The sequence below is a fragment of the Oncorhynchus kisutch genome, unplaced genomic scaffold, assembly GCF_002021735.2.
Source record: "Oncorhynchus kisutch isolate 150728-3 unplaced genomic scaffold, Okis_V2 Okis02a-Okis13b_hom, whole genome shotgun sequence".
NCBI lineage: Eukaryota > Metazoa > Chordata > Actinopteri > Salmoniformes > Salmonidae > Oncorhynchus > Oncorhynchus kisutch.
In genome coordinates, this window is record NW_022261979.1 from 13,382,695 (window position 1) to 13,408,269 (window position 25,575).

Sequence of the window (25,575 nt, forward strand, 5' to 3'; positions counted from 1 at the left end):
AGGACTGTATTCTACATGACTGTATTATTTGGGTCTATACTGCTTTAGATTGTGTCATTCATTCTTGACAGATATTATTTGGGTCTATACCGCTATAGATTGTGTCATTCATTCTTGACAGATATTATTTGGGTCTATACCGCTATAGATTGTGTCATTCATTCTTGACAGATATTATTTGGGTCTATACCGCTATAGATTATGTTCACGTTTCTCTAATTGTCCGCCAGATGGCGACTGCTATGATGTTCAATAGCAATCAGTGGCATAATGGTGGATTATGTTGATTTAGTTTATTTATTAATTAAATAAACTTGAAGCATAACTCGCTAAAACGTTCTTTGGATGTCCATTGTATTATATTGTAACGATCCTCGCTCTATGAGCCACGTTACAATTCCCATCAAGTGGGAAACACCTATCGGCGTGACGCGTGGGATGTCTGCCTTTCACGCCAAAATCCAGTGTTTGCTTCTCGTTCGCCACAATATTATATTATTATTATATTCTAAAAGATTAGATGACATGTATTCTGTGTAGAAGTGACAACTGTCTACCACTGGTCACATCCGGGGAACTCTGTGCTCTCCAGCTGCATCCCCGCCTCGTTAACTCGTTCTGACGTGGTGACGAGCAAACTGACACTTCTGCCGGTTGACCGGGCAGGAAAGACTCAAACTCACGGGATGTCAAGACTGGAACCGGACAAACATGTGAAAAGGCGAATCTTGAGTTGCGATGAAGTAGCCTAGTTGGAAGGAAAGGCTACGATAGAGGAAAAGATGGCGAACAACTCAACTTTAGACGTGTTTTCTAACAGAACAGGACAGAATTCATCTCAACCGTCTCCGTTCACTGAAATCCGGGAGAATCCGCTGAAGGTAGGCAACTAGTAACTCACTGACTCTTAAACGTCCGCACAATCCTTGTTCGGCAGGGAAACTTGATTTCTTATTAGTTGAAACAAATATTATTTTGTATTATTATTCGAGATTAAACACATTTATCGATTTTTTTTTAAGGGGAAAGATTTATTTGTATTTTTAGGAATTGTCCTAATATTATCATTATTATTATTATTATTATTTCCATGTCCGCTCTGGGACCGGATATGCCCTTGTCTGGGACAAACGATCCCAATTCCGAACTCTCAAAAAAATAAGTTGACCAATTCTAAAAACGGTCAATAATGAATATTAACTGGGAAATGATCTTGTGAAGTTTCTTGCAATTCCCTCTCTGTGACTTTGAAGAATATTTCTCTCAGAACTGTGATTTCCTACAAAACATTTGTTTAGCGATGTGGACATTAACGTCGGAGTCCTAAATGAATCAGGTGAGCGACACCATAAGGACCTTCATGTTCTGGTAAGTTTTCTACTTCAATTTAAACAACCAATATTCAAATCACAATGATCACAACTATAAACTATCAACTCAATCTACCTGATAGATTAAGATATGATTTTTGGTTCATATTCATTAGGTTTTAGTCATAAATCAACTGAGAAAGAAACTCAAATGTAACTTTGTATACCACTTGAATGGGGGAAAAAAACGTTTGTTTTTATTGAGGATTTTCTTATTCATAATTTTCCATATTTGTACAAATGTTTGCATTTTAACTTTTAATTTCTATTGGGGAAAAAAAACATGTCAGACTACCTGTTAACTCCAGTGGCTTGTCAACTCCGTCGCTGATGGCTTAACCCTCTTAAAGATGCGTTATTTTCTGTCTTTTATATTCGGAAAAATATCTGAATCACTGTTCTGCAACGTGCTTAAACTCTTTTAGTGTTGTCTGTACTAAACCTAAGGGATACTGTTTGCTTTATAAATGATGTTGTTATGTTGTAAATCTTAGAAAAACATGACAAAAAATGCTAACTGAAATAATCCCTGGAGCATTTACATAGTGCAATTAAACAACAAGAGGTTTGGAGATTTGTATTAGTTAATTTAAATTTAAAATGACCCATGAGCACCAAAGTGAAGTTGATAGAAGCATATTTTAAATTGGGGGTCAAATGAAAAGCTAGCAGTCTTAATATTTTAGAGAAATTAAGGCATAAATAAATGTTTCAACCATTTTTCTATCCTAAAAATTCTGAAATAAAGCAACGGCTATGGCGAACTGATGGAAACATCTACTATACAGGGTACATCATCACAGTCATGTTGAAGACTCCTGCCTTAGGAAACATCTACTATACAGGGTACATCATCACAGTCATGTTGAAGACTCCTGCCTTAGGAAACATCTACTATACAGGGTACATCAACACAGTCATGTTGAAGACTCCTGCCTTAGGAAACATCTACTATACAGGGTACATCATCACAGTCATGTTGAAGACTCCTGCCTTAGGAAACATCTACTATACAGGGTACATCATCACAGTCATGTTGAAGACTCCTGCCTTAGGAAACATCTACTATACAGGGTACATCATCACAGTCATGTTGAAGACTCCTGCCTTAGGAAACATCTACTATACAGGGTACATCATCACAGTCATGTTGAAGACTCCTGCCTTAGGAAACATCTACTATACAGGGTACATCATCACAGTCATGTTGAAGACTCCTGCCTTAGGAAACATCTACTATACAGGGTACATCATCACAGTCATGTTGAAGACTCCTGCCTTAGGAAACATCTACTATACAGGGTACATCATCACAGTCATGTTGAAGACTCCTGCCTTAGGAAACATCTACTATACAGGGTACATCATCACAGTCATGTTGAAGACTCCTGCCTTAGGAAACATCTACTATACAGGGTACATCATCACAGTCATGTTGAAGACTCCTGCCTTAGGAAACATCTACTATACAGGGTACATCATCACAGTCATGTTGAAGACTCCTGCCTTAGGAAACATCTACTATACAGGGTACATCATCACAGTCATGTTGAAGACTCCTGCCTTAGGAAACATCTACTATACAGGGTACATCATCACAGTCATGTTGAAGACTCCTGCCTTAGGAAACATCTACTATACAGGGTACATCAACACAGCCATGTTGAAGACTCCTGCCTTAGGAAACATCTACTATACAGGGTACATCATCACAGTCATGTTGAAGACTCCTCCTGCCTTAGGAAACATCTACTATACAGGGTACATCATCACAGTCATGTTGAAGACTCCTGCCTTAGGAAACATCTACTATACAGGGTACATCATCACAGTCATGTTGAAGACTCCTGCCTTAGTAAACATCTACTATACAGGGTACATCATCACAGTCATGTTGAAGACTCCTGCCTTAGGAAACATCTACTATACAGGGTACATCAACACAGCCATGTTGAAGACTCCTGCCTTAGGAAACATCTACTATACAGGGTACATCATCACAGTCATGTTGAAGACTCCTCCTGCCTTAGGAAACATCTACTATACAGGGTACATCATCACAGTCATGTTGAAGACTCCTGCCTTAGGAAACATCTACTATACAGGGTACATCATCACAGTCATGTTGAAGACTCCTGCCTTAGGAAACATCTACTATACAGGGTACATCATCACAGTCATGTTGAAGACTCCTGCCTTAGGAAACATCTACTATACAGGGTACATCAACACACAGTCATGTTGAAGACTCCTGCCTTAGGAAACATCTACTATACAGGGTACATCATCACAGTCATGTTGAAGACTCCTGCCTTAGGAAACATCTACTATACAGGGTACATCAACACAGTCATGTTGAAGACTCCTGCCTTAGGAAACATCTACTATACAAGGTACATCAACACACAGTCATGTTGAAGACTCCTGCCTTAGGAAACATCTACTATACAGGGTACATCAACACAGTCATGTTGAAGACTCCTACCTTAGGAAACATCTACTATACAGGGTACATCAACACAGCCACGTTGAAGTCTCCTGACAACTAAAATCAATACTTAGACATTTTTTTGCCTCCTGTAAGTTTAAGAAACATTGCCTTGCGGCTTGAAATTCCGTTACCAAACCCCCCCCCCCCCCACGTCTTTAAGATATTTACTAATTTCTTTAGAAGGAGGGAGGAGGGAGGATAATGAAAGTTCACAGAAGTAACAAGTAAAAGTAGACCTAATCAATTATTTATTGGAAAATGTGGATACTGAGGGAGATTTTACAGAAATTCTGTAACCAAACTTCTTCCAGTAAAAAGTGTTTTTGTAAAATGGTTAAAAGTAGTCCTTGTGTATGTATGGTTTGTTCAATTTTTTTAAATCAGTGATTTTTGTTTGGTACAGAATCTGAGTGTCAGCGCAATTCCGTTGCCGTGGAATTACATATTTGAATAATCTAATGTTTTAATTAAACAATCAAGGTCATTAAACACATGTAAAAATGAAGAGTATTTTTATGGTGTGACAGAGTTGACATAAATCCATTTAGTTGTCTTATTATGGTGTGACAGAGTTGACATAAATCCATTTAGTTGTCTTTTTATGGTGTGTGTGACAGAGTTGACATAAATCCATTTAGTTGTCTTTTTATGGTGTGTGTGACAGAGTTGACATAAATCCATTTAGTTGTCTTATTATGGTGTGATAGAGTTGACATAAATCCATTTAGTTGTCTTTTTATGGTGTGACAGAGTTGACATAAATCCATTTAGTTGTCTTTTTATGGTGTGACAGAGTTGACATAAATCCATTTAGTTGTCTTTTTATGGTGTGTGTGACAGAGTTGACATAAATCCATTTAGTTGTCTTTTTATGGTGTGTGTGACAGAGTTGACATAAATCCATTTAGTTGTCTTTTTATGGTGTGTGTGACAGAGTTGACATAAATCCATTTAGTTGTCTTTTTATGGTGTGTGTGACAGAGTTGACATAAATCCATTTAGTTGTCTTTTTATGGTGTGACAGAGTTGACATAAATCCATTTAGTTGTCTTATTATGGTGTGATAGAGTTGACATAAATCCATTTAGTTGTCTTTTTATGGTGTGACAGAGTTGACATAAATCCATTTAGTTGTCTTTTTATGGTGTGACAGAGTTGACATAAATCCATTTAGTTGTCTTTTTATGGTGTGACAGAGTTGACATAAATCCATTTAGTTGTCTTTTTATGGTGTGTGTGACAGAGTTGACATAAATCCATTTAGTTGTCTTTTTATGGTGTGTGTGACAGAGTTGACATAAATCCATTTAGTTGTCTTTTTATGGTGTGTGTGACAGAGTTGACATAAATCCATTTAGTTGTCTTTTTATGGTGTGTGTGACAGAGTTGACATAAATCCATTTAGTTGTCTTTTTATGGTGTGACAGAGTTGACATAAATCCATTTAGTTGTCTTATTATGGTGTGATAGAGTTGACATAAATCCATTTAGTTGTCTTTTTATGGTGTGACAGAGTTGACATAAATCCATTTAGTTGTCTTTTTATGGTGTGACAGAGTTGACATAAATCCATTTAGTTGTCTTTTTATGGTGTGTGTGACAGAGTTGACATAAATCCATTTAGTTGTCTTTTTATGGTGTGTGTGACAGAGTTGACATAAATCCATTTAGTTGTCTTTCTATGGTGTGTGTGACAGAGTTGACATAAATCCATTTAGTTGTCTTTTTATGGTGTGTGTGACAGAGTTGACATAAATCCATTTAGTTGTCTTTTTATGGTGTGTGTGACAGAGTTGACATAAATCCATTTAGTTGTCTTTTTATGGTGTGTGTGACAGAGTTGACATAAATCCATTTAGTTGTCTTTTTATGGTGTGTGTGACAGAGTTGACATAAATCCATTTAGTTGTCTTTTTATGGTGTGTGTGACAGAGTTGACATAAATCCATTTAGTTGTCTTTTTATGGTGTGTGTGACAGAGTTGACATAAATCCATTTAGTTGTCTTTTTATGGTGTGTGTGACAGAGTTGACATAAATCCATTTAGTTGTCTTTTTATGGTGTGTGTGACAGAGTTGACATAAATCCATTTAGTTGTCTTTTTATGGTGTGTGTGACAGAGTTGACATAAATCCATTTAGTTGTCTTTTTATGGTGTGTGTGACAGAGTTGACATAAATCCATTTAGTTGTCTTTTTATGGTGTGTGTGACAGAGTTGACATAAATCCATTTAGTTGTCTTTTTATGGTGTGTGTGACAGAGTTGACATAAATCCATTTAGTTGTCTTTTTATGGTGTGTGTGACAGAGTTGACATAAATCCATTTAGTTGTCTTTCTATGGTGTGTGTGACAGAGTTGACATAAATCCATTTAGTTGTCTTTTTATGGTGTGTGTGACAGAGTTGACATAAATCCATTTAGTTGTCTTTTTATGGTGTGTGTGACAGAGTTGACATAAATCCATTTAGTTGTCTTTTTATGGTGTGTGTGACAGAGTTGACATAAATCCATTTAGTTGTCTTTTTATGGTGTGTGTGACAGAGTTGACATAAATCCATTTAGTTGTCTTTTTATGGTGTGTGTGACAGAGTTGACATAAATCCATTTAGTTGTCTTTTTATGGTGTGTGTGACAGAGTTGACATAAATCCATTTAGTTGTCTTTTTATGGTGTGTGTGACAGAGTTGACATAAATCCATTTAGTTGTCTTTTTATGGTGTGTGTGACAGTTGACATAAATCCATTTAGTTGTCTTTTTATGGTGTGTGACAGAGTTGACATAAATCCATTTAGTTGTCTTTTTATGGTGTGTGTGACAGAGTTGACATAAATCCATTTAGTTGTCTTTTTATGGTGTGTGTGACAGAGTTGACATAAATCCATGTAGTTGTCTTTTTATGGTGTGTGTGACAGAGTTGACATAAATCCATTTAGTTGTCTTTTATGGTGTGTGTGACAGAGTTGACAAATCCATTTAGTTGTCTTTTTATGGTGTGTGTGACAGAGTTGACATAAATCCATTTAGTTGTCTTTTTATGGTGTGTGTGACAGAGTTGACATAAATCCATTTAGTTGTCTTTTTATGGCGTGTGTGACAGAGTTGACATAAATCCATTTAGTTGTCTTTTTATGGCGTGAGTGACAGAGTTGACATAAATCCATTTAGTTGTCTTTTTATGGTGTGTGTGACAGAGTTGACATAAATCCATTTAGTTGCCTTTTTATGAAAACATGTAAGAATGAGGTTGTTTATTTTACATGTTGAGAGAGCTGATACTTTGATCTATCAAAATATATATTTTAAGAAAAATATTTGTGAAAAACCCAAAATGTATATTTTCAATTTTTTTTCAAGAATCCCTTCACAGTGCCCTTCACAGTGCCAGGGTAGTAATCTGTCACTATAGTAGTGTTCTGGTCCTTCACAGCGTCAGGGTAGTAATCTGTCACTATAGTAGTGTTCTGGTCCTTCACAGCGTCAGGGTAGTAATCTGTCACTATAGTAGTGTTCTGGTCCTTCACAGTGTCAGGGTAGTAATCTGTCACTATAGTAGTGTTCTGGTCCTTCACAGTGTCAGGGTAGTAATCTGTCACTATAGTAGTGTTCTGGTCCTTCACAGTGTCAGGGTAGTAATCTGTTTACTATAGTAGTGTTCTGGTTCTTCACAGCGTCAGGGTAGTAATCTGTCACTATAGTAGTGTTCTGGTCCTTCACATCGTCAGGGTAGTAATCTGTCACTATAGTAGTGTTCTGGTCCTTCACGGTGTCAGGGTAGTAATCTGTCACTATAGTAGTGTTCTGGTTCTTCACAGCGTCAGGGTAGTAATCTGTCACTATAGTAGTGTTCTGGTCCTTCACATCGTCAGGGTAGTAATCTGTCACTATAGTAGTGTTCTGGTCCTTCACGGTGTCAGGGTAGTAATCTGTCACTATAGTAGTGTTCTGGTCCTTCACAGCGTCAGGGTAGTAATCTGTCACTATAGTAGTGTTCTGGTCCTTCACAGTGTCAGGGTAGTAATCTGTCACTATAGTAGTGTTCTGGTCCTTCACAGTGTCAGGGTAGTAATCTGTCACACAGATGCACTTCCTCCTCGGCACACAGATGCACTTCCTCCTCGGCACACAGATGCACTTCCTCCTCGGCACACAGATGCACTTCCTCCTCGGCACACAGATGCACTTCCTCCTCGGCACACAGATGCACTTCCTCCTCGGCACACAGATGCACTTCCTCCTCGGCACACAGATGCACTTCCTCCTCGGCACACAGATGCACTTCCTCCTCGGCACACAGATGCACTTCCTCCTCGGCACACAGATGCACTTCCTCCTCGGCACACAGATGCACTTCCTCCTCGGCACACAGATGCACTTCCTCCTCGGCACACAGATGCACATTCTCCTCTGCACACAGATGCACATTCTCCTCTGCACACAGATGCACATTCTCCTCTGCACACAGATGCACATTCTCCTCTGCACACAGATGCACATTCTCCTCTGCACACAGATGCACATTCTCCTCTGCACACAGATGCACATTCTCCTCTGCACACAGATGCACATTCTCCTCGGCACACAGATGCACTTCCTCCTCGGCACACAGATGCACTTCCTCCTCGGCACACAGATGCACTTCCTCCTCGGCACACAGATGCACTTCCTCCTCGGCACACAGATGCACTTCCTCCTCGGCACACAGATGCACTTCCTCCTCGGCACACAGATGCACTTCCTCCTCGGCACACAGATGCACTTCCTCCTCGGCACACAGATGCACTTCCTCCTCGGCACACAGATGCACATTCTCCTCTGCACACAGATGCACATTCTCCTCTGCACACAGATGCACATTCTCCTCTGCACACAGATGCACATTCTCCTCTGCACACAGATGCACATTCTCCTCTGCACACAGATGCACATTCTCCTCTGCACACAGATGCACATTCTCCTCTGCACACAGATGGACTTCCTCCTCGGCACACAGATGCACTTCCTCCTCGGCACACAGATGCACTTCCTCCTCGGCACACAGATGCACTTCCTCCTCGGCACACAGATGCACTTCCTCCTCGGCACACAGATGCACATTCTCCTCGGCACACAGATGCACTTCCTCCTCGGCACACAGATGCACATTCTCCTCGGCACACAGATGCACTTCCTCCTCGGCACACAGATGCACTTCCTCCTCGGCACACAGATGCACTTCCTCCTCGGCACACAGATGCACTTCCTCCTCGGCACACAGATGCACTTCCTCCTCGGCACACAGATGCACTTCCTCCTCGGCACACAGATGCACATTCTCCTCGGCACACAGATGCACTTCCTCCTCGGCACACAGATGCACTTCCTCCTCGGCACACAGATGCACATTCTCCTCGGCACACAGATGCACATTCTCCTCGGCACACAGATGCACATTCTCCTCGGCACACAGATGCACATTCTCCTCGGCACACAGATGCACATTCTCCTCGGCACACAGATGCACATTCTCCTCTGCACACAGATGCACATTCTCCTCTGCACACAGATGCACATTCTCCTCTGCACACAGATGCACATTCTCCTCTGCACACAGATGCACATTCTCCTCTGCACACAGATGCACATTCTCCTCTGCACACAGATGCACATTCTCCTCTGCACACAGATGCACATTCTCCTCATACTCATCTTCCCATCTGTCCCAGGCAGGGAATTCTGTCAGCCACGTTGTCAGGTGGACCTGGGCATAGATGAGGACTGAGGTGAATTCTGTCAACCACGTTGTCAGGGCCTGGGCAGAGATGAGGACTGAGGTGAATTCTGTCAGCCACGTTGACAGGACCTGGGCAGAGATGAGGACTGAGGTGAATTCTGTCAGCCACGTTGTCAGGGGGGCCTGGGCAGAGATGAGTTGTGAGGCATATACTGTAGAAATAGGAGAAGAGACTGTTCTGCAGGAGAATGGGTTTACTGTACTATAAGGGTTGAACAGCTGGCAGCTCTGAGATAACTCAATACCCCAGCCTGCTCTCTCCCTTCCCTCCTCCCCTCCCAGGTCAGAGGCCACGGATCAGCCCATCTCTTTACCCCTTCATCCATCCCCAGCCCGTCACAGTTCTCCATTGTCACGTAGCACAAAGAAGCACGCTGTCCCCCTGGACACCGAGAGAGAGAGGGAGACAGTGGGGGAGGAGAACATCAGTCTCATTCTGTTCTGTCACCTCTTCAGACCCAGAGAGAGAGTTCTGTTCTGTCACCTCCTCAGACCCAGAGAGAGAGTTCTGTTCTGTCACCTCCTCAGACCCAGAGAGAGAGTTCTGTTCTGTCACCTCCTCAGACCCAGAGAGAGAGTTCTGTTCTGTCACCTCCTCAGACCCAGAGAGAGAGTTCTGTTCTGTCACCTCCTCAGACCCAGAGAGAGAGTTCTGTTCTGTCACCTCCTCAGACCCAGAGAGAGAGTTCTGTTCTGTCACCTCCTCAGACCCAGAGAGAGAGTTCTGTTCTGTCACCTCCTCAGACCCAGAGAGAGAGTTCTGTTCTGTCACCTCCTCAGACCCAGAGAGAGAGTTCTGTTCTGTCACCTCCTCAGACCCAGAGAGAGAGTTCTGTTCTGTCACCTCCTCAGACCCAGAGAGAGAGTTCTGTTCTGTCACCTCCTCAGACCCAGAGAGAGAGTTCTGTTCTGTCACCTCCTCAGACCCAGAGAGAGAGTTCTGTTCTGTCACCTCCTCAGACCCAGAGAGAGAGTTCTGTTCTGTCACCTCTTCAGACCCAGTCAGACCCAGAGAGAGAGTTCTGTTCTGTCGCTTCTTCAGACCCGGTCAGACCCAGAGAGAGTTCTGTTCTGTCACCTCTTCAGACCCGGTCAGACCCAGAGAGAGGAGATGCAGGAAGAATGTTAGGCCCTATAGAGAACACTCTGGGGTAGAATGTTAGGCCCTATAGAGAACACTCTGGGGTAGAATGTTCTGGGCTACAATGTTAGGGACAGAGTTAGAACACTCTGGGCTACAATGTTAGGGACAGAGTTAGAACACTCTGGGGTAGAATGTTAGGGACAGAGTTAGAACACTATGGGGTAGAATGTTAGGGACAGAGTTAGAACACTCTGGGGTAGAATGTTAGGGACAGAGTTAGAACACTCTGGGGTAGAATGTTAGGGACAGAGTTAGAACACTCTGGGGTAGAATGTTAGGGACAGAGTTCGAACACTCTGGGGTAGAATGTTAGGGACAGAGTTCGAACACTCTGGGGTAGAATGTTAGGGACAGAGTTAGAACACTCTGGGGTAGAATGTTAGGGACAGAAGCACCCTGACCAGAACGGACCTGCCAGGCCAATTAGGTCATGTTTGCCAAGTAGGACACTCCCTAGTGTGCCAGCCTGCTTGTGGCCTTTGTTGTGTTTGCCCTTCCTGCTACAAGGAAGCCAGATCTCTGTTCCCTCTGAGTGAATGGGCTGATGAATACTACTGTGCAATTCCATGTAAAAGAAATCAGTCAATTGAAATAAATTCGAGGCTATAATCTATGGGTTTCACATTACAGATATGCATCTGTTGGTCACAGATCCCTTAAATAAAGGTAGGGGTGTGATCAGAAAACCAGTCAGTATCTGGTGTGATCAGAACACCAGTCAGTATCTGGTGTGATCAGAACACCAGTCCGTATCTGGTGTGATCAGAACACCAGTCCGTATCTGGTGTGATCAGAACACCAGTCCGTATCTGGTGTGATCAGAAAACCAGTCAGTATCTGGTGTCACCACCATTTACCTCATGCAGCTTGACACATCTCCTTCACATAGAGTTGATCAGGCTGTTGATTGTGGCCTGTGGAATGTTGTCCCCACTCCTCTTCAATGGGGTGACATGTCTAGTGAGAATGCAGACCATGGAAGAACTGGGGGAAAAATGTCAGCTTCCAGGAAGTGTACAGATCCTTGCGACATGGGGCCGTGCATTATCATGCTGAAACATGAGGTGATGGCGGCGGATGAATGGCACGACAATGGGGCCTCGGGATCTCGTCACGGTATCTCTGTGCTTTCAAATGACCATAGATAAAATACAGTTGTTAGTTGTCTGTAGTTTATGCCTGGCCATACCATAACTCCACAATGGGGCACTCTGTTCACAATGTTGACATCAGTAAATCAAATCAAATCAAATGTATTTATAAAGCCCTTCTTACATCAGCTGATATCTCAAAGTGCTGTACAGAAACCCAGCCTAAAACCCCAAACAGCAAGCAATGCAGGTGTAGAAGCACGGTGGCTAGGAAAAACTCACTAGAAAGGCCAGAACCTAGGAAGAAACCTAGAGAGGAACCAGGCTATGTGGGGTGGCCAGTCCTCTTCTGGCTGTGCCGGGTGGAGCAGCAGTACGGTCAGATGGACTGGGGACAGCAAGGAGTCATCATGTCAGGTAGTCCTGGGGCATGGTCCTAGGGCTCAGGTCCTTCTAAACCGCTCGACCACATAACGCCATACATCCGGTTTGCGGTTGTGAGACCGGTTGACCTTGGAGATGGTTTATGGGATTAACAGGGATGTAAACAAATTGTTTCACAATTTCAGAGACATTTTTTGGGATCTTTTATTTCAGCATTTTTTTATATTTTTGTTTAGTATCGTTTTGGAGAAATTATTTGCCGTACGTTTAAGAAACATTGCTTTATGCCTTGTCATTCCATTACCAGAAACACTTTGAGATGTGTTCTAATTTCTCTGCCTCGTGAAGAGGGAGGATCATGAATGTTCACAGAACTAACAAGTAAAGGTAAAGCTATCAATTAGTTTGTGATTTTACTGATCTCAAACTTGTTTATTAATTAATGAGAGATTTAAAACTTGTAATTCTGTTGCGAATCGGTAACAGAATTAGCCAAAAATCAGTCACGGAATTACTGCAATTGAATTGGGAAATGATAGTAGTCACAAACCACAGTTGGGTCTCCTGCTACTGTCCTCCCTTTCACTGGTGTACTCCGCCCATGGAAGGAATCGGGCCCACTCTCCCTGCCGGTCCTGGCAGTGACTCCTCAGGAACCTCCCCAGCTCCTGGTTCATCCTCTCCACCTGCCTGTTGGACTGAGGCCGGTACCTGGAAGTGAGGCTGACTGTGACCCCGAGCTTCTCCATAAAGGCTTTCCGTACCCGTAATGTTAATTGGGGGCCATGGTCAGAGACGATGTCCTCCGGAAGGCCATAACGGGAAGGGGAAGGAGTTTCCCTGCTGGAGCGTTCCGTGAGGATTTGTTTTGATCAGGAGTTGACGTAGCGACTAACGTGCTGCGCCAAGGTAGGCCACCAATACTTCTCAGATTGGGTAGTGCGAGAAATACCTGACTGTCCAGTGATGACAGCTGTCTGCGCCCAGGTTAGCAGATGATCCCTAATCCCCGTGGGAACGTAGATGCCTTCAGGAGGACAGTTAGTGGGTGCGGGCTCTATCTCCAGAGACTGGCGAATGTCCACATCTACGTCCCAGACCACAGGGGCTACAACTCGAGAGGAAGGGATTACAGGTGCATGGGCAGGACCCTCTCCCGAATCGTAGAGACGTGACAAGGCATCGGCTTTGGTGGGGTTTTTTAACCTGGGAGAATCTTGTGAAGTAAAGGGCCCACCTTGCTTGGCGCGGATTCAGCCTCCTTTTCTGTCCGTATGTACTCCAGGTTCCGATGGTCGGTGAGGATGACGAATGGGTCCGTGGCGCCCTCCAGCCAGTGTCTCCACCCCTAATGCCAATTTCACCACCAGGAGCTCTCGATCACCGACGTCGTAATTCCTCTGCGGGGGATAGTTTCTTAGACAAATATGCACACGGATGCAATTTCTGTGGATGACCTTGTCGTTGAGACAGAACTGCCCCCACGCCCACCTCTGAAGCGTCCACCACAAAAGGTATTGTGGGATCTGGATGTTTGAGCAATGGGGGCGGAGGGTGAAACGTCCCATTAGTAGACTGAAGGCCTCGTCGGCTGCTAGACTCTGGACCAACCTACGGGGACCACCCTTAAGGAGAAGGGTGAGAGGAGCGGGGATGGAGCTCAAATACCTGATGAAACGGCGGTAGAAGTTGGCAAAACCCCAAAAAACATTGTAACCCCTTTTATGGTGATTGGGACTGGCCATGATCTGACTGCATCTACCTTCTTGACATCCATCTTCACTCCTTACAGGCTGATTTGGTAGCCTGGGAAGGAGCCTCCTGATGAAACTGGCACTTCTCAGCCTTGACAAACAGGTGGTTAGCAGGGAGGCGTTCCAGAACTACTCGGACGTGAGCGATGTGATCTTCCAAGGTAGCCGAGTAGACCAGAATGTCATCCGTATAAACAACCTCCTGGCATCCGAGCATGTCCCGGGAGCACCTTGTTGACAAATGCCTGGAACACTGACGGAGCATTGGCTAATCCAAATGGCATCACCAAGTACTCGTCGAGACCAGACATCTTGCTAAAATCTGTCTTCCATTCATCACCCTCCCAGATGCGGATGAGATTGTATGCACTCCGCAGGTCCAGCTCCGGTAACGGTACTTGGTGGTGCCTTCATTGAGTCCTCTGTAATCAATACATCCATACGTCTTGGCCACGAAGAAGAAACCAGCCAACGCTGGAGAAGTGGACTTGCGGATGAAACCTTGTTGGAACGCCTCATAGATGTACTGGCAACCTCGAACACCCGAAGGGGGGGAGCGGGAGTAGACGTGACACAAACACCAAAGCCGGCGGGAGTATCGTTGAGGTGAAGCATCTGTTAAACAAACAAAAAGTGTTGTACAAGCAGTTGTTACAACAACAACAACATATTGTAGCTTCAAGTGTTTTGTCCAAAAGCTGGTGGAACATTCAACTAATACAAGAATGGATGACCTGACCAGAGAGGTCCAGGAACTGAAGAACAGTTTGCAGTTCTCCCAGGGTCAGCACGATGAGTTTAAACAAGAGAACGGGCAAGTTGAATGCAGTCTGTAAGTCCGTGAGAGAGGACATCAGTTCGGTGTGTGAATCCATGATAACGATGACAGAGAAATCAGATTATCTTGAGGGACAATCAAGGCGGAACAACATGGTTGTGGACGGAATTGCAGAATCTCCACGAGACCTGGACGGAGTCTGAAGACAAAGTGAGGGAAATGATTTGGAGATGGACCACAGTAAAATTTAGGTGGACAACGCCCACAGGACTGGAAAACCCACCACCGGCCAAGGTGAGATGCCCAGGCCAATAGCAGTCAAGTTCCTCAGGTTCAAGGACAAAGTAGCTGTTCCGGAAAGAGCCAAGAACTTAAGAGGAACGTATATCTTCCTCAGCGAGGACTATCCTGAAGCTGTCTGCCAGAATAGGAAATCATTTTTCCCAGCCATGAAAGCTGCCAGAGCACGTAGGGACATTGCTTACATTCGCTATGACAGGCTCATTGGCCACCCTCCCTACGACCGGCTCATTGGCCACCCTCGCTACGACAGGCTCATTGGCCACCCTCCCTACGACAGGCTCATTGGCCACCCTCCCTACGGCTGGCTCATTGGCCACCCTCCCTACGCCTGGCTCATTGGCCACCCTCCCTACGACAGGCTCAATGGCCACCCTCCCTACGACAGGCTCATTGGCCACCCTCCCTACGACAGGCTCATTGGCCACCCTCCCTACGCCCGGCTCATTGGCCACCCTCCCTACGACAGGCTCATTGGCCACCCTCCCTACGACAGGCTCATTGGCCACCCTCCCTACGCCCGGCTCATTGGCCACCCTCCCTACGCCCGGCTCATTGGCCACCCTCCCTACGCCCGGCTCATTGGCCACCCTCCCTACGCCCGGCTCATTGGCCACCCTCCCTACGACAGGCTCATTGGCCACCCTCCCTACGACAGGCTCATTGGCCACCCTCCCTACGCCCGGCTCATTGGCCACCCTCCCTACGCCCGGCTCATTGGCCACCCTCCCTACGCCCGGCTCATTGGCCACCCTCCCTACAACCGGCTCATTGGCCACCCTCCCTACGCCAGGCTCATTGGCCACCCTCCCTACGACAGGCTCATTGGCCACCCTCCCTACTTCAGGCTCATTGGCCACCCTCCCTACGACAGGCTCATTGGCCACCCTCCCTACGACAGGCTCATTGTCCACCCTCCCTACGACAGACTCATTGTCCACCCTCCCTACGACAGGCTCATTGGCCACCCTCCCTACGACAGGCTCATTGGCCACCCTCCCTACGCCCGGCTCATTGGCCACTCTCCCTACGACAGGCTCATTGGCCACCCTCCCTACGACAGGCTCATTGGCCACCCTCCCAACGACAGGCTCATTGGCCACCCTCCCTACGACAGGCTCATTGGCCACCCTCCCTACGACAGGCTCATTGTCCACCCTCCCTCCCAAAAGCCTGTAAGGGATGAGAGAGCCAAGCCTATGGGTCCGTAGCTTCAACCCCGCTGCACACACACACCAATTGATTTAATGCACAGCTGAATGTATATATTTCTCTCTTTCTTTGTCTGGTCTTTTCCATATTATGTCCATCTGTGATCAGCTACCCAGGAAAGGTGCTGAAAATAGTAATATGGGCTATCTGTAGCCTTACAAATAAGGTTCAGGAACTCTGACTTCCCAACATCAAACAACATTAATACATTAGCCATTTCTTAGACTCACTTAAATAGTTAATTTGATGTTACATACAAGGATATAACATCTATAGAAGAGACAGGAATGTTTATAGGGGAGGTGTTGCTGTATATATTCAGAGCCATATTCCCTGTGATGCTTATGGGGGAGGTGTTGTTGTATATATTCAGAGCCATATTCCCTGTAATGTTTATAGGGGAGGTGTTGTGTATATTCAGAGCCATATTCCCTGTAATGTTTATAGGGGAGGTGTTGTGTATATTCAGAGCCATATTCCCTGTGATGCTTATGGGGGAGGTGTTGTTGTATATATTCAGAGCCATATCCCTGTAATGCTTAGAGAAGATCTTATGTCAGGTGTTATTGAAGTGTTGTGGTTGCAGGTTCATTTGGCCCTTCATCTAAAGCCTTTTATTGTGGGGTGTTGCTGTAGGCCACCAAGTGCTAACAGTCAGTATCTAAATAATGTGTAAAATGCTTGCTAGGGTATGTGATGTAAACAGAGAGGTCTACTTTCTCAGGGGACCTGAATAATTGACTGGTTTTCATCAAGCTGTCCGCTCAAGAGGAAGCTTCTCACTGTAACCAGTGTCTGTAATCTGGTTCAGGTTATTAATCAACCCACTCAACAGGAAGCTTCTCACTGTAACCAGTGTCTGTAATCTGGTTCAGGTTATTAATCAACCCACTTAACAGGAAGCTTCTCACTGTAACCAGTGTCTGTAATCTGGTTCAGGTTATTAATCAACCCACTCAACAGGAAGCTTCTCACTGTAACCAGTGTCTGTAATCTGGTTCAGGTTATTAATCAACCTACTCAACAGGAAGCTTCTCACTGTAACCAGTGTCTGTAATCTGGTTCAGGTTATTAATCAACCTACTCAACAGGAAGCTTATCACTGTAACCAGTGTCTGTAATCTGGTTCAGGTTATTAATCAACCCACTCAACAGGAAGCTTCTCACTGTAACCAGTGTCTGTAATCTGGTTCAAGTTATTAATCAACCTACTCAACAGGAAGCTTCTCACTGTAACCAGTGTCTGTAATCTGGTTCAGGTTATTAATCAACCTACTCAACAGGAAGCTTCTCACTGTAACCAGTGTCTGTAATCTGGTTCAGGTTATTAATCAACCCACTCAACAGGAAGCTTCTCACTGTAACCAGTGTCTGTAATCTGGTTCAAGTTATTAATCAACCCACTCAACAGGAAGCTTCTCACTGTAACCAGTGTCTGTAATCTGGTTCAGGTTATTAATCAACCCACTCAACAGGAAGCTTCTCACTGTAACCAGTGTCTGTAATCTGGTTCAGGTTATTAATCAACCCTCTCAACAGGAAGCTTCTCACTGTAACCAGTGTCTGTAATCTGGTTCAAGTTATTAATCAACCCACTCAACAGGAAGCTTCTCACTGTAACCAGTGTCTGTAATCTGGTTCAGGTTATTAGTCAACCTATCAGGTTGTTTACAAACACTACAGGAACAAGATCATCCACATGTATCACATTTGTACTAATACTGTATAACTTTGTTCTTACGCTGTATCTGGATGCAGTGATCACAATATAGTGGCTATATACAGGAAGGACAAAGCTCCAACAGCTGGGCCTAAAATAGTATACAAGAGATCATACAAGATTTAGCTGTGACTCTTATGTGGATGTTATTTGTTGGTCTGAGCATCCAGACGCTGCACTTGATGAATTTATGAAATTGCTTCTTCAAATTATTGATAAACATGAAACTGACTGTTAGAACTGTTAAGGCTCTGTGGATCGATGAGGAAACTGACTGTTAGAACTGTTAAGGCTCCGTGGATCGATGAGGAAATGAAGAAACTGACTGTTAGAACTGTTAAGGCTCCATGGATCGATGAGGAAACTGACTGTTAGAACTGTTAAGGCTCCGTGGATCGATGAGGAAACTGACAGAACTGTTAAGGCTCCGTGGATCGATGAGGAAACTGACTGTTAGAACTGTTAAGGCTCCGTGGATCGATGAGGAAACTGACTGTTAGAACTGTTAAGGCTCCGTGGATCGATGAGGAAATGAAGAAACTGTATTGGTTGAAAGAGACGGGACAAAAGGAAGTGGCTAACAAGTCTGTCTGACTTCCTGCAAAATGAGAAATGTAACTAAACTATATTATGAAGCCGAGATCAATGATATAAAGAATGATGGCAAAAAAACATTTGAGTTTAAAATGAAATTCTGGGCAGAAAGACACATTCAACCTCATCTTTTATCTAAGTTCCATATTGCCTAAATAGAACAAGGATAAGATCACAATACCCATTCTGGATTACCCAGAAGTCCACGGTTCCATACTGCATGAATCTTTCCATGCAATAAATTAATTCTGTGAAAAACAAATGAATTCAGTGTGCTAATGTGTCTCGGGGACTAGTTCAGCAGGAGGTAGTTATCACTCACAGCGGGGACTAGTTCAGCAGGAGGTTCTTATCACTCACAGCGGGGACTAGTTCAGCAGGAGGTAGTTATCACTCACAGCGGGGACTAGTTCAGCAGGAGGTTCTTATCACTCACAGCGGGGACTAGTTCAGCAGGAGGTTCTTATCACTCACAGCGGGGACTAGTTCAGCAGGAGGTTCTTATCACTCACAGCGGGGACTAGTTCAGCAGGAGGTTCTTATCACTCACAGCGGGGACTAGTTCAGCAGGAGGTTCTTATCACTCACAGCGGGGACTAGTTCAGCAGGAGGTTCTTATCACTCACAGCGGGGACTAGTTCGGCAGGAGGTAGTTATCACTCACAGCGGGGACTAGTTCAGCAGGAGGTAGTTATCACTCACAGCGGGGACTAGTTCAGCAGGAGGTTCTTATCACTCACAGCGGGGACTAGTTCAGCAGGAGGTTCTTATCACTCACAGCGGGGACTAGTTCGGCAGGAGGTAGTTATCACTCACAGCGGGGACTAGTTCAGCAGGAGGTAGTTATCACTCACAGCGGGGACTAGTTCAGCAGGAGGTTCTTATCACTCACAGCGGGGACTAGTTCAGCAGGAGGTTCTTATCACTCACAGCGGGGACTAGTTCAGCAGGAGGTAGTTATCACTCACAGCGGGGACTAGTTCAGCAGGAGGTAGTTATCACTCACAGCGGGGACTAGTTCAGCAGGAGGTAGTTATCACTCACAGCGGGGACTAGTTCAGCAGGAGGTAGTTATCACTCACAGCGGGGACTAGTTCAGCAGGAGGTAGTTATCACTCACAGCGGGGACTAGTTCAGCAGGAGGTAGTTATCACTCACAGCGGGGACTAGTTCAGCAGGAGGTAGTTATCACTCACAGCGGGGACTAGTTCAGCAGGAGGTAGTTATCACTCACAGCGGGGACTAGTTCAGCAGGAGGTAGTTATCACTCACAGCGGGGACTAGTTCAGCAGGAGGTAGTCATCACTCACAGCGGGGACTAGTTCAGCAGGAGGTAGTTATCACTCACAGCTACGATGGAACGGGGCCTTCCCTCCCCTCTTCCACTGAAACGGTGAAACCCTTTTTGAAAATAAATTGTTTCCACCTGTTCGTCATTTTGAGATTACGTTTCATTAACGTCTTGACTTTCCCCTCCGTTGACTGATAGTTTTCATTTCCATTCTCCTTCATAACAATATTATTCTCCTTTATAACAATATTATTCTCCTTCATGACAATATTATTCTCCTTCATAACAATATTATTCTCCTTCATAACAATATTATTCTCCTTTATAACAATATTATTCTCCTTCATGACAATATTATTCTCCTTTATAACAATATTATTCTCCTTCATGACAATATTATTCTCCTTTATAACAATATTATTCTCCTTCATGACAATATTATTCTCCTTTATAACAATATTATTCTCCTTCATGACAATATTATTCTCCTTCATAACAATATTATTCTCCTTCATAACAATATTATTCTCCTTTATAACAATATTATTCTCCTTTATAACAATATTATTCTCCTTCATGACAATATTATTCTCCTTTATAACAATATTATTCTCCTTCATGACAATATTATTCTCCTTCATAACAATATTATTCTCCTTCATGACAATATTATTCTCCTTCATGACAATATTATTCTCCTTCATAACAATATTATTCTCCTTCATGACAATATTATTCTCCTTCATAACAATATTATTCTCCTTTATAACAATATTATTCTCCTTCATGACAATATTATTCTCCTTTATAACAATATTATTCTCCTTCATGACAATATTATTCTCCATTCTTCTATACTTTAGATCAAGTCATTCAGCTTTCATTGTTTTATCATCGTACCGTAGCCTCTCTGTGGTGTCACGGTAGTTTGTTTTATCGTACCGTAGCCTCTCTGTGGTGTCACGGTAGTTTGTTTTATCATCGTACCATAGCCTCTCTGTGGTGTCACGGTAGTTTGTTTTATCATCGTACCGTAGCCTCTCTGTGGTGTCACGGTAGTTTGTTTTATCGTACCGTAGCCTCTCTGTGGTGTCACGGTAGTTTGTTTTATCATCGTACCGTAGCCTCTCTGTGGTGTCACGGTAGTTTGTTTTATCGTACCGTAGCCTCTCTGTGGTGTCACGGTAGTTTGTTTTATCGTACCGTAGCCTCTCTGTGGTGTCACGGTAGTTTGTTTTATCATCGTACCGTAGCCTCTCTGTGGTGTCACGGTAGTTTGTTTTATCGTACCGTAGCCTCTCTGTGGTGTCACGGTAGTTTGTTTTATCATCGTACCGTAGCCTCTCTGTGGTGTCACGGTAGTTTGTTTTATCGTACCGTAGCCTCTCTGTGGTGTCACGGTAGTTTGTTTTATCGTACCGTAGCCTCTCTGTGGTGTCACGGTAGTTTGTTTTATCGTACCGTAGCCTCTCTGTGGTGTCACGGTAGTTTGTTTTATCGTACCGTAGCCTCTCTGTGGTGTCACGGTAGTTTGTTTTATCGTACCGTAGCCTCTCTGTGGTGTCACGGTAGTTTGTTTTATCGTACCGTAGCCTCTCTGTGGTGTCACGGTAGTTTGTTTTATCGTACCGTAGCCTCTCTGTGGTGTCTTAGGGAGTCCACGGTAGTTTGTTTTATCGTACCATAGCCTCTCTGTGGTGTCACGGTAGTTTGTTTTATCGTACCGTAGCCTCTCTGTGGTGTCACGGTAGTTTGTTTTATCGTACCGTAGCCTCTCTGTGGTGTCACGGTAGTTTGTTTTATCGTACCGTAGCCTCTCTGTGGTGTCACGGTAGTTTGTTTTATCGTACCGTAGCCTCTCTGTGGTGTCACGGTAGTTTGTTTTATCGTACCGTAGCCTCTCTGTGGTGTCACGGTAGTTTGTTTTATCGTACCGTAGCCTCTCTGTGGTGTCACGGTAGTTTGTTTTATCGTACCGTAGCCTCTCTGTGGTGTCACGGTAGTTTGTTTTATCGTACCGTAGCCTCTCTGTGGTGTCACGGTAGTTTGTTTTATCGTACCGTAGCCTCTCTGTGGTGTCACGGTAGTTTGTTTTATCGTACCGTAGCCTCTCTGTGGTGTCTTAGGGAGTCCACGGTAGTTTGTTTTATCGTACCATAGCCTCTCTGTGGTGTCACGGTAGTTTGTTTTATCGTACCGTAGCCTCTCTGTGGTGTCTTAGGGAGTCCACGGTAGTTTGTTTTATCATCGTACCGTAGCCTCTCTGTGGTGTCACGGTAGTTTGTTTTATCATCGTACCGTAGCCTCTCTGTGGTGTCTTAATAAGGGAGTCCCCGGTAGTTTATTTCCTCTCTTCCATCATTTTATTACTGTAATCCATTCCTGTTTAAGGCCTCAACCTCCCCCAGTAGCCCAGGTAATAGATCCAGTAGATAGATACACAGACCCCCCCCCCCCCCCCCCCCCCCCTCCTCCAATGACTGGCTATAGCAGACCCCCCCCCCCCCCCCCTCCAATGACTGGCTATAGCAGACCTTCCCCCCCCCCTCCAATGACTGGCTATAGCAGACCCTCCCCCCCTCCAATGACTGGCTATAGCAGACCCCCCCCCCTCCAATGACTGGCTATAACAGACCCCCCCCCCCCTCCAATGACTGGCTATAACAGACCTCCCCCCCCCCCCCCCCCCCTCCAATGACTGGCTATAACAGACCTTCCCCCCCCCCTCCAATGACTGGCTATAACAGACCCCCCCCCCCCCCCCCCCCCTCCAGCGGGGACTAGTTCAGCAGGAGGTAGTTATCACTCACAGCGGGGACTAGTTCAGCAGGAGGTAGTCATCACTCACAGCGGGGACTAGTTCAGCAGGAGGTAGTTATCACTCACAGCGGGGACTAGTTCAGCAGGAGGTAGTCATCACTCACAGCGGGGACTAGTTCAGCAGGAGGTAGTTATCACTCACAGCGGGGACTAGTTCAGCAGGAGGTAGTTATCACTCACAGCGGGGACTAGTTCAGCAGGAGGTAGTCATCACTCACAGCGGGGACTAGTTCAGCAGGAGGTAGTTATCACTCACAGCGGGGACTAGTTCAGCAGGAGGTAGTCATCACTCACAGCGGGGACTAGTTCAGCAGGAGGTAGTTATCACTCACAGCTACGATGGAACGGGGCCTTCCCTCCCCTCTTCCACTGAAACGGTGAAACCCTTTTTGAAAATAAATTGTTTCCACCTGTTCGTCATTTTGAGATTACGTTTCATTAACGTCTTGACTTTCCCCTCCGTTGACTGATAGTTTTCATTTCCATTCTCTCCTTCATAACAATATTATTCTCCTTTATAACAATATTATTCTCCTTTATAACAATATTATTCTCCTTCATGACAATATTATTCTCCTTTATAACAATATTATTCTCCTTCATAACAATATTATTCTCCTTTATAACAATATTATTCTCCTTTATAACAATATTATTCTCCTTTATAACAATATTATTCTCCTTTATAACAATATTATTCTCCTTTATAACAATATTATTCTCCTTCATGACAATATTATTCTCCTTTATAACAATATTATTCTCCTTTATAACAATATTATTCTCCTTTATAACAATATTATTCTCCTTTATAACAATATTATTCTCCTTCATGACAATATTATTCTCCTTTATAACAATATTATTCTCCTTTATAACAATATTATTCTCCTTTATAACAATATTATTCTCCTTTATAACAATATTATTCTCCTTTATAACAATATTATTCTCCTTCATGACAATATTATTCTCCTTTATAACAATATTATTCTCCTTTATAACAATATTATTCTCCTTCATAACAATATTATTCTCCTTTATAACAATATTATTCTCCTTCATGACAATATTATTCTCCTTTATAACAATATTATTCTCCTTCATGACAATATTATTCTCCTTTATAACAATATTATTCTCCTTCATGACAATATTATTCTCCTTTATAACAATATTATTCTCCTTCATAACAATATTATTCTCCTTCATGACAATATTATTCTCCTTTATAACAATATTATTCTCCTTCATGACAATATTATTCTCCTTCATGACAATATTATTCTCCTTCATAACAATATTATTCTCCTTCATAACAATATTATTCTCCTTCATGACAATATTATTCTCCTTCATGACAATATTATTCTTCATTCTTCTATACTTTAGATCAAGTCATTCAGCTTTCATTGTTTTATCATCGTACCGTAGCCTCTCTGTGGTGTCACGGTAGTTTGTTTTATCGTACCGTAGCCTCTCTGTGGTGTCACGGTAGTTTGTTTTATCGTACCGTAGCCTCTCTGTGGTGTCACGGTAGTTTGTTTTATCGTACCGTAGCCTCTCTGTGGTGTCACGGTAGTTTGTTTTATCGTACCGTAGCCTCTCTGTGGTGTCACGGTAGTTTGTTTTATCGTACCGTAGCCTCTCTGTGGTGTCACGGTAGTTTGTTTTATCATCTTACCGTAGCCTCTCTGTGGTGTCACGGTAGTTTGTTTTATCGTACCGTAGCCTCTCTGTGGTGTCACGGTAGTTTGTTTTATCGTACCGTAGCCTCTCTGTGGTGTCACGGTAGTTTGTTTTATCGTACCGTAGCCTCTCTGTGGTGTCACGGTAGTTTGTTTTATCGTACCGTAGCCTCTCTGTGGTGTCACGGTAGTTTGTTTTATCGTACCGTAGCCTCTCTGTGGTGTCACGGTAGTTTGTTTTATCGTACCGTAGCCCTCTGTGGTGTCACGGTAGTTTGTTTTATCATCGTACCGTAGCCTCTCTGTGGTGTCACGGTAGTTTGTTTTATCGTACCGTAGCCTCTCTGTGGTGTCACGGTAGTTTGTTTTATCGTACCGTAGCCTCTCTGTGGTGTCTTAGGGAGTCCACGGTAGTTTGTTTTATCGTACCGTAGCCTCTCTGTGGTGTCTTAGGGAGTCCACGGTAGTTTGTTTTATCGTACCGTAGCCTCTCTGTGGTGTCACGGTAGTTTGTTTTATCGTACCGTAGCCTCTCTGTGGTGTCACGGTAGTTTGTTTTATCGTACCGTAGCCTCTCTGTGGTGTCACGGTAGTTTGTTTTATCGTACCGTAGCCTCTCTGTGGTGTCACGGTAGTTTGTTTTATCGTACCGTAGCCTCTCTGTGGTGTCACGGTAGTTTGTTTTATCGTACCGTAGCCTCTCTGTGGTGTCACGGTAGTTTGTTTTATCGTACCGTAGCCTCTCTGTGGTGTCACGGTAGTTTGTTTTATCGTACCGTAGCCTCTCTGTGGTGTCACGGTAGTTTGTTTTATCGTACCGTAGCCTCTCTGTGGTGTCACGGTAGTTTGTTTTATCGTACCGTAGCCTCTCTGTGGTGTCACGGTAGTTTGTTTTATCGTACCGTAGCCTCTCTGTGGTGTCACGGTAGTTTGTTTTATCGTACCGTAGCCTCTCTGTGGTGTCACGGTAGTTTGTTTTATCGTACCGTAGCCTCTCTGTGGTGTCACGGTAGTTTGTTTTATCGTACCGTAGCCTCTCTGTGGTGTCACGATAGTTTGTTTTATCGTACCGTAGCCTCTCTGTGGTGTCACGATAGTTTGTTTTATCGTACCGTAGCCTCTCTGTGGTGTCTTAGGGAGTCCACGGTAGTTTGTTTTATCATCG

General features: G+C 44.0%; 1 protein-coding gene across 5 annotated transcripts in view; it reads left to right on the forward strand.

Annotated features, from left to right (window-relative positions):
- The first annotated feature begins 587 nt into the window (after positions 1-587).
- Positions 588-25,575, forward strand: part of LOC116359286 (NIPA-like protein 2) — a 67,538-nt gene continuing 42,550 nt past the window's right edge. For 2 of the 5 annotated variants that reach the window (XM_031812034.1, XM_031812033.1), the window contains exon 1: positions 588-881. In XM_031812034.1, coding sequence (XP_031667894.1) covers positions 783-881 — 99 coding nt within the window. In that variant the 5' untranslated portion in view covers positions 588-782. Of the gene's footprint in view, positions 882-1,101; positions 1,369-25,575 lie in introns of those variants that run through there. The other 3 variants (XM_031812036.1, XM_031812035.1, XM_031812037.1) reach the window with 3 other exon arrangements.